The sequence below is a fragment of the Pelodiscus sinensis genome, chromosome 19 (assembly GCF_049634645.1).
Source record: "Pelodiscus sinensis isolate JC-2024 chromosome 19, ASM4963464v1, whole genome shotgun sequence".
Taxonomy (NCBI): Eukaryota; Metazoa; Chordata; order Testudines; family Trionychidae; genus Pelodiscus; species Pelodiscus sinensis.
This window is the reverse complement of record NC_134729.1, coordinates 4,538,108-4,547,292: the sequence shown is the minus strand read 5'-3', so window position 1 is coordinate 4,547,292 and position 9,185 is coordinate 4,538,108. Positions and strand designations below refer to the sequence as shown.

The following is a 9,185-nucleotide window of genomic DNA, read 5'->3' as shown; positions in this document are numbered from 1 at the left end:
AATCAGCCAGTCAGCCACAGGGAAAAAATCCCTGTTTTAAGTTATTTCATTATAAGCCCAAGTTTTCTGGAACGTATCTTGGACTTACAGGGAGGATGGCCTGTAATAGCATGGGGCAACCTCACTTTAAATGTCTCCCTAGACAGCCCCCTGCCCCAGGCCTGCTTTTCTCTCACATCCCCCCCTCGCTCCTCTCTAAGCCGAGCGGCCCCCGGCTGAGTCTGTCCTGGCTGGAGCCGGCGGCTTTGTGCGGTGTAGTTAGCGCTGGCGGGGGAAGGTCGCTGAACGCTGGGTCCTTGCAGGCTGCTGGCTGGAAGCCGACCCAGACACATTCCAGTTAGAAGTTAGGCCCAGATTGTTTCCAGGGGCAGGGGTAGATTAACTCCAACCCCACCTAGCCAGGGGGAGCCTCTGACCTAGCAGTGCATCAGCTGCGTCCAGGCCCCACTGGAGGATCCAATGGTTGCTCTTGTGACCTTAACCTGGGAACTCAGGCCCCTGCACGGCAGTAGAAGGGCACCCTCCAAATCCCTCCTCCCAGCCCAATGCAATGGTGAGCCCGGACCCCTAGTGAGGCCTTTCCGCACCTCCTGGGAGGGTCACGTCCTGCCCCTCCGGACCCATGCCCAGAACTGACGAAGGGAGCTCTGCTCTGGGACCCAGTGATTCTCCCCGGCCCCCCAGGCAGAGCGGGGCAGGGGGCAGCCAATTCCAAAGGACCTGGTTTGTCTTGGGCTGGCGGCTTCCCAGGGATCGCGGCTCCGCCGGCATGGAAGCAGGTGACCTGAGAGCCAGATTTGGTTTCCCTTGCAGATAGCGTGGTCCGGAGCACAGCGGCCTGCGGCAGGTGAACGAACCGACAGCACCGGGCCCCCCTGCTCAGGAGCTGAGGGCCCTGGGCCAGTGACAGGCACAGCAGCCCCGCCCCGTCCATCCAGCTGAGTTTAGCTGTGTGGGAAGGAAGGGCGGGAGGAGGGGGCATCAGGACTCCTGGGTTCTACCCTATGGCCAGTGCAGGGGGCTGGACATCAGGTGCCGCTGCTGGCTCCACCCACCTCGCTTTGTGACCCTGGGCAGGTCACTTGCTTGCTCTGTGCCTCAGTTTCCCCCTCTGGGGACTGCAGACAATGTCTGTTGGTTGTTGCGCTGCTGTGGAACGTGACTTCATTTTACCCAGGAAAATCCCTGGCTTGCTGGGCTGGCGTCAACGTGGAAAGGACACACCTTCCTTTACGGCTACGTTGCAATCGCAGGCCCGGGTCAGTCTTGGGAGGACGGGGGGCTGTGAGCCGGGGCAGAACCTTTGTTTTAAATGTGGTTTACAGCCTCCATCCCGAGGCTCACAGAGACCGCCCACCCACCACCGAAATGCAGCCACCTCTGGGGAGGAACACAGCAGCAGTGTCAATTATGGTGGTGGGGAATTACTGAGGCTGGGAACAACAGCCCAAAATGGGAACTGCTCCCACAGGCCACTCCCCTGCAATTCTCTGCTCCAATTTCCCATGTTGGCAAGCCCTGCCCCCCCCCCCCGCCCCTGCCACTTCTCCATTTCCTCACAACACACACACACACCTGCTGCGTCAGTGCCAAGGCTGGATCCTTGCAGGGCACTTGGCAGCCTGACTCTACCGTGCCTAGACCAGGCTTGTTTCTAGGGAAACACCCGGGATGTTGAACTCCACAGATCAGTCACCCAAAAGCAAACAGTGCGTGGTACGTGGCCTATGGGAGCAGCCACCCCATGGCACGGGCCAGGCACGCCCTTCCGAGGGGCTGGAGCTGCAGGGGTCCCAACCAAGCCCAGGGGCCCGTGAATGCCAGGCCCTGCATGGACACCCGAGTGAGATCAGGCCCCTTGCACCTGGCCCAGCACAAACCCCCGAGACAGGGGGCCCCCTTGTACTCGGCCCAGCACAGGCAGAGCAAGAGCCGGGTCCAGCCCTGAAAGCCTGACCCCCAACAGGGCAGCAGCCAGGCCAGGTGATCAGGGCACCGAGGCCCAGAGAGATTTGGTAATTCAGGGAGGTGCAAAGCTCAGAAATGGCCCCATGTCAGGAGGCAGATGTGGGCACAGCGCCCCCCTCGCGGGGAAAGGCCTCGTGCCCCATTCCCTGCCCCACTGAGCCACCCAGTCTCTGGCACGCGGCTGGATCAGAGCTGTCACGCCTGGGAGAGGTGCTGCCCGTCACTCCAGATTAGATAGCAGCAGGGTGAGGTGTGCTGAGGTTCCTGGCTCCTGTCCAGGGGCAGCTCAGCTGCTAGGGGATCCCCTGGGACTCCTGCCTCTGACACAGATAGGTCATCCAGGGCAGGTTCCCTCCTCTCCCTGTGCCTCTCTCCCCACCCGGCTGCCCACTTCTGGACAGCTCAGCCCAGCGGGCAGCCTTCCCTCCTCTGTGTCCAGCTCCTGGCACACTAGTCGGCCAGAGCCAGGGGCCCGGAGCAGGACACTCCCACAGCGGCTCCTGGGGGGTACCCCAGAGGGAAGAGCCAGTGACCATGGCATGCTCCCTGCCACCCCACGCCCTGGCTGGCCTCTCCAGGCACATCGCACACACCAACGGTCCTGGGACAGCAGGCAGGAGAGTCTGCGCAGCAGAGCCCCAGGCCAGGGACGGGGCTTGGATCCCCCACAGCCCTGAGCCCCTGCCCAGCTGGCAGGGTCCTGCTGGGGGAATTGGCACCCATGCCCTGGGCAAGCCCATCAGCAGCTGGCTCTGCGATGCCCCCTGCTGGCCCAAGGCGGGATTCCCTGGCTGGGCCAAGGAGAAAAGTTTCCTGCCCAGCAGGGTTTGCTATATACTGCCGGGCTGCTCCTGCCTCCTGCTGGCTCTGGCTGGCAGTGCAGCATGGAGCCTGCAGCTGAGCCCGGAGGGTGTGGGGCCGGGAGAGAGCCCACAGGCCGAGCGCGCTGCCCCCGAATAGGGTAGCACTCGGCACCCGGGAGCAGCAGATGGGGCTGGCTGGGGGCGAGGGCCTGGCCCAGCGGGGAGGAGGGAGAACAAATGAAACTCGAGAGGGCCAGCGAAGCAGCATTGTTTAATGGGAGCCAAGCCATGCCCCCCGCTGAGGCTGGCCGTGGAGCCGGGCGAGCTCAGCGAAGGCAGCACCAGCACAGGGGGTGGGGCGGGGAGGGTCCAGGAGGGGCACCTCTATGGGGCCTGTGCCCACCCATCAGACGCCCAGGCCTGCGGCACCCCACAGGGGAGCAGTGGCCGCCTGCAGCCCCGTCTCCCGAAAAGGTGCTGCCCGCCCCGCCCTTTTGGTGCCCAACTGCCCCGTGCCATACGTCAACCCGGCAGGGGCTAGCCCCATCCCCGCTGCAGCAGAGGCGGAGCCAGGCCGCCCCCTGGGTAGCCCCCCGAGGGTCAAAGGGCAGCGGCAGCCAGCGTAGCCAGCACCTCCTCCAGGTGCTCACGGTGCACGAAGGCCACCAGGCCACCCCGGTTGGCCCAGCGTTCAGCCCCCACAGCGCCCCCTGCAGGCTGGTTATAGGTCAGCTCCGGCAGTGCCCCCTGCTGGCCGGCGCGCCAGGCCCGCAGGGCGGCCTCCAGGTCCACCATCCCACCGCCCAGGGCCCGCAGGATGGCATGGGGGGCGCACGAGTCCCACTTGAAGGTGCTGCCCTCGGAGAGGACGTAGGCGTCGGCCAGCCCCAGGATGACGCACAGCATCTTGTAGCCAGCGCCCGAGGCGAAGCGCAGCCGCTCCCCGTACAAGGGCCGCAGCGCCCGCTGGATCGCCGGCCTCTCACTGCTGCTCAGGACGACGGCGGGCGCGGGCTGTAGCGGGGGCTGGCTCAGCGAGGACAGGCGGGTGCCCTGGTACGAGACGCCCCAGTGGTACTTGCCCTGCCACCTGGGGGAGAGCAGCAGACAGGGCAGGTCAATGGGGATGGCACCAGCTGCGACGGAGGGAGCCGAACGGGGGTGCTGACGGCAGCTGCTCAGGAGAGGAGCCCAGGGCCGGGCTGGCTGGGCCTGCGGGTCAGGAGTGGGGGGCACCGGCAGGGCTGGTGGTAGCCCAGGCTGGGATGGCAGGGGCTGCGGGTTGGGGGTGAGGGGCAGCAAAAGGGCTGTGGGGAGCCCAGGGCTGGGCTGGCAGGGGGTGAGGAGTGGGGGGCACCAGCAGGGCTGGGCTGGCAGGGGCTGGCAGGGGCGGGGTGCTGGCAGAGGGTCTCCCCTCCCCCCCCCAGGGATTCCTGCCATGAATGGAAGCTGATCAGAGGTAACCAGGAGCCTCAGAGGCGCTGGCAAAGTGACCTCCCCAGCCCCCTTCTCTCTGCCCCAGTCCCCGGGGGGAGGAGGGGGTTGGTGCAGGCCAAGGACACCCCCTAGTGGCCTGCCCCGTGTGGCTTCCCCAGCAAGGTCAAGTCCAGGTGCCTGCCGACAATCCCAGCTCAGGGCATCCTAGGACAGGGCTCGGGGGGAGGGGCAGGTACCTGTGGGTAACGGGGTCCTCCCGGAAGAACGGCTCATTGATGACCCCCAGGACGGGGCTCCCCGAGCTGCGGTCATACACCCCGATGAGCACCAGTGCGGAGCGCAGCCCGGACGGGCAGATGCCATCCACGGGCGCCACGTTGGCCTGGCCACGGATGTACTGATTGGTGGAATCTGCCGGAGAGAGCACGACATCAGGACCAGGCACCAAGCCCTGCTGGGGACAGCCCCTTTCCCCTCGCAGCCCGCGCCACATGGCTCCCTTGGTCCTCCCCTTGCTGGCCACTGTGCAAGGTCTCTGCTGGGCCTCAGCCTGACTGGCGCTAACGGGGCCCCTTAGTGGGGGCCTCAGCCCTAGAGCTGGGGTGTGGGGCAGGGAGGGGCCACCTTGGGGGTAGCGGGCAGGGGCTCAGCGCCTTTTCCCAGCCTGTCCTAGGGGTGTGATTGGCTGGCAGCTGCAGGTGGCCCCGGTGTCACGCTGTGGGATGGCCGCGGGGGGCCCCCCCTTACCGATGGGGTCTATCCAGATAGCCAGTCTCTCGGAGGGGATTGTCAGCACCACGCTCTCCAGCGCCGGGTCCTCCAGCACCACCTCCTGGTGGATGGCCGCTGCCAGCAGCTCGGCCGCCGGCTGGTTCCGGTCCAGGACTTTAAAGAGCAGCGCAGCCGTGTCCTGCTGGGTCACGCACACCTGCACCACCAAGGTCTCTCCTGGGGGGGGGATGGGCTTAGCCGGACAGGGCAGGCTCAGGGGCGGAGTCAGGGAAATCACCTGCCTTCAGGTTGAGCTGTTCCCCTGGGACGCCCTCCTGTCTCATGTCCCTGACCAGGGATGCCCCTCCAGCTCACTCCCTGCCCCCTGCACTGGGCCTTCCTACTGCCCTGAGCCCTCCCCACTCCCCAGCACGGCCCCTAGGCCGTCCTCCAAACTCTTCCCGGCCTCCAGGCTGCCCAGCGCCCCCCGTCTCCGTGCCTTGGAGTCACTCACCCAGGCTGTTCTCAAACTTGTTGGATTCCTCCCCGCAGATGTGGCCGTGCAGTTCCGGGAACTGAAAGAGATGGGAGAGGGGGAGGCTCACAGGCACCAAACTATCGTCTCAGGCCCGCGAGACGCCCGCTCCCTTTGCCCAGGGGTGGGGACGTGCCCTGATGGGGGCCTAGGCAGCGCCTTGCCTCGGGGTCTAAGATGCCCTCTCCCCTACCCCCGCTAGGCACCCGCCCTCGCCCGCGGCAGGCGAGCGGGAAAGGCCCCAGCGGTACCTCCGTGCCCACGTCGTGCTTTATGACCTCCTGGATCAGCACGTCCGCCAGCGTCTTGAAATCCTGCACAAACTTCTTGTTCTTGTCGGCGCCCGTCTTCTCCTCGATGAGCAGCTGGAAGAGCGCCTCCTCCTGGCGGCACAGCTGGGCGATGCGGGCCGACTTCTCCGACGCCCCCACCAGGCTCCTCAGGAGGGCCGCCATGGGGGAGCAGGGCCCCTGGGGAGTGGGGGTCGGGAAGGGAGGGAGGGTTAGATGCACCCTGTGTCTCCCTGCACCTTCCCCCAGGCCAGGAGAGACCAGAACCCACCAGACAGGGAAAAGGTCTGTGGTTAGAGGGGAGGACTGGGGCTCCCAGGCACATTGGGGGTGGGGGGCAGGAGCCAGGACTCTTGGGCTGGCCCAGCTCTGGGCCTGACTGGCTGCACAACCTCGGACAAGTCCTATCTCCAGGCCTCAGTTTCCCCTCTGAAATGGGGTGGGATGAGACTTGCCCCCTTTCATGGGGCTGAGGCTCAGAGCATCCTCCAGCTGCAAGACAGGCGGGAGCGGGGCCAGGTCCATCGCCCGCCATCGCGGCGCCGAAGGGGTTAACAAAACCCATCTCAAAATAGGGCCAAAAGCAGCTGCCGCTAATTGCAGGCCCCGAGGGTGTTCTGAGGGGGGAGCCGCCTGCCAGGGCTCCCCCCAGCCCCAGAGGGCTCTATGGCACATGCCAAAATTAACTCAAACTGCTACCAGATGTGACAGGCCCGGCCGAGAGCCATAGGGCGGGGAGATGCCACGAGGGCTCCGGCCTGGCCTGGCCTGGGGGAGGGGACCCGAGTCGTGCAGCCATGGCGGCTTGGGCCTGGCTCGGGGGAGCTGCGACAGGGGGTTTGGGCTGGTGGGGGGGTGCCACACAGGCTCCAGCTTGGCTCACTGGGCCAATCTGGCAACGTGTGGGGGAGGGGACTGGGGCAATTTCCCTGATCCACCCCCTCCTCCCAGATATGGGCTGTCCTCCTCGCTGACTTGAGGGGCTGCATCGGAGACAGGGTCCCCCCAAGGCCAGCAGGAGGAGAAGAGAATTGGCAGGAGGGCAGCCTGCCTTGGCCTTCTCCCACCGGCGTCACCCAGGGCTCCATAGGGGGGCTGCACCCTGCCCCACAGAACCTCTGGAGAAACCCCCCCCCCCCAATCTGTAGGGCCCTTTTGGAACCAGGCATCTCCACTGGTCCAGGCACCGAGCTCTCTGCCCGTGCCAGCTGCTCCTGCACCAGCCGCTCCCCCTGGCCCACGCAGGGCCGCCAGCACATACAGCACCTTCACTCGGCCTCCCGCCAGGGGTGCCCCCCCAGTGCCAGGCACCGGCTGCAGCCAAGCCTAACAGCAATAGCCACCCCAGCCAGTGAGCTGCCCCCCAATTTGAACCAGCTCCCCAGCCTGTGAAGTCCCCCCACCTAGGTCAGCAACCCCACATCCTGTGTCCTGCCCCCCAGTCTGTGAACTCCCCCCACCCTAGTTCAGCACCCCAAAGCCTGTGAACTCCCCTGCCCTAGGTCAGCCCCCCAGAGCCTGTGTTCAGCCCCCCAGCCTGTGAACTCCCCACACCCTAGGTCAGCCCCCCAGAGCCTGTGTTCAGCCCCCCAGCCTGTGAACTCCCCACACCCTAGGTCAGCCCCCCAGAGCCTGTGTCCTGCCCCCCAGTCTGTGAACTCCCCCCGCCCTAGGTCAGCCCCCCAGCCTGTGAACTCCCCCGCCCTAGGTCAGCCCCCCAGAGTCTGTGTCCTGCCTGCAGTCTGTGAACTCCCCCCACACTAAGTCAGCCCCCCCAGAGCCTGTGTCCAGCCCACCAGCCTGTGAACTCTCCCCACACAATGTCAGCCCCCCCAGAGCCTGTATCCAGCCCCCCAGAGCCTGTGTCCTGCCCCCCAGTCTGTAAACTCCCCCCACCCCAGTTCAGCACCCCAAAGCCTGTGAATTCTCCTGCCCTAGGTCAGCCCCCCAGATCCTGTGTCCTGCCTGCAGCCTGTGAACTCCCCCCGCCCTAGGTCAGCCCCCCAGAGCCTGTGTCCAGCCCCCCAGCCAGTGAACTCCCCACACCCTAGGTCAGCCCCCCAGAGCCTGTGTCCAGCCCCCCAGCCAGTGAACTCCCCACACCCTAGGTCAGCCCCCCAGAGCCTGTGTCCAGCCCCCCAGCGTCCAGCCCCCCAGCCAGTGAACCCCCCCCGCCCTAGGTCAGCCCCCCAGAGCCTGTGTCCAGCCCCCAGCCTGTGAACTCCCCCGCCCTAGGTCAGCCCCCCAGAGCCTGTGTCCAGCCCCCAGCCGTACCCCGCCCCCTTGCGGGCCCCCGTGGGGCAGCCCCTCGCAGACACACACCCGGGGGCGGGGTCCCCCCTTGCCCCCTCTCCAGGACCCGGGTCCCGGCCCCCCCGTACCCGCCGGGCTCAGGGATGCTGCGGCCGCTCGGGGCGCTGGCGGATCGCGGGTGGGACCCGCCGACACCCCGCGAGGGGCGGGGCCCCGCCCGCCCGGCCACGTGACGCCGCGGGGTTAACCCTTCCGGCGCCGGCAGCCCCCCCGGGGGCGGGGCGGGCGTCCCGCCCCAGGAGGAGCCGGGTCAGACCCGGAGCCTCCGCTCCCGGCGCGAGCTGCTGCGCCCCCATCTCCGCGCGCTGGCGTCACAGTCGTCACCACTAGGGAAATCGAGGCACGGGGGGAAGTGTCCAGCCAATCAGCGCAGAGCCAGGAAGTGAGCCCAGTGCTAAGCCCCGCCCCCTCCAAGAGGCCCCTCCCTCGCTCCCTCCCGGGCCTGGCGCAGAACCCAGGAGTCCAGGCTCCGCCCCCCGCCCGTGACGCGGCCGGATCGGGCCCGCCCATGTTTCCAACCTGCCACGGCCGAATGTCGGGTTCTGGGTTTCCCGGGCAACCGCTGGTGACGTCAGCAAGGCCGCGGTGATGTCACCAGCGGTTGCCATGGCGAAACGCGGAGCCCCGAGTTCAAGTCCTGTCAGGTCAGTAAAAGAGGAACCGACCGTCCCCCGGTTCCCACCCGCGTTCATGTGGGAGCCCCCCCTGCGCAACAGGGGAAACTGAGGCAGGGAGGCGGACACGTCAGCAGCACGCAGCGCTGGAGTCCTGGCTCCCAGTCCCGTCCCCCCCTGTAACCACTAGACCGACCGACCTTCCTTGCTCAGCCTGAATCCCCCCCCCCCATGTACAACCTAGGGCGTCACCACTGGGGAAATCGAGGCACGGGGAGGGGATCCAGCCAATCAGAGCCAGGAATGGAACCCAGGAGTGTCGGGACCCCTCCCTTCCCCCCTCCAGAGCGCCAGCCCCCTTCCCAGGGCCAGGAACACAACCCAGGAGTCTCCCCGTTGCATGCGGGGGCCTGCTCCCTTCCTGGGCATGCGCCTCTCACCACCCCTGGGGCATCAGGCTTCTGGAGCGGTGCCCAGCAGCACCTGTGTCCTCGCCCCTGCTCCCTTAAGGGAA

The 9,185-nt window shown here is 66.8% G+C and overlaps 1 protein-coding gene across 1 annotated transcript; it reads right to left on the bottom strand.

The window, feature by feature from the left end:
- Positions 1 to 3,023: 3,023 nt before the first annotated feature.
- Positions 3,024 to 8,302, bottom strand: LOC102452926 (inositol polyphosphate 1-phosphatase-like). Its single transcript, XM_075901943.1, has 6 exons — positions 8,126 to 8,302; positions 5,706 to 5,924; positions 5,434 to 5,494; positions 4,956 to 5,156; positions 4,445 to 4,619; positions 3,024 to 3,861 (listed from the first exon to the last, which is right to left on the bottom strand). Exons 2-6 carry the CDS (start codon positions 5,907 to 5,909, stop codon positions 3,372 to 3,374), a joined length of 1,131 nt encoding a protein of 376 aa, XP_075758058.1. The 5' UTR covers positions 5,910 to 5,924; positions 8,126 to 8,302; the 3' UTR covers positions 3,024 to 3,371.
- Between the last annotated feature and the right edge of the window lie 883 nt (positions 8,303 to 9,185).

Coding starts and splice junctions, on each gene's coding strand:
- LOC102452926 (XM_075901943.1), bottom strand. CDS start 5,909: ATGGCGGCCCTCCTGAGGAGCCTGGTGGGGGCGTCGGAGAAGTCGGCC. Junction 5,495..5,705: donor AGCACGACGTGGGCACGGAG/GTACCGCTGGGG, acceptor CATCTCTTTCAG/TTCCCGGAACTGCACGGCCA. Junction 5,157..5,433: donor CAAGTTTGAGAACAGCCTGG/GTGAGTGACTCC, acceptor TCCCCCCCCCAG/GAGAGACCTTGGTGGTGCAG.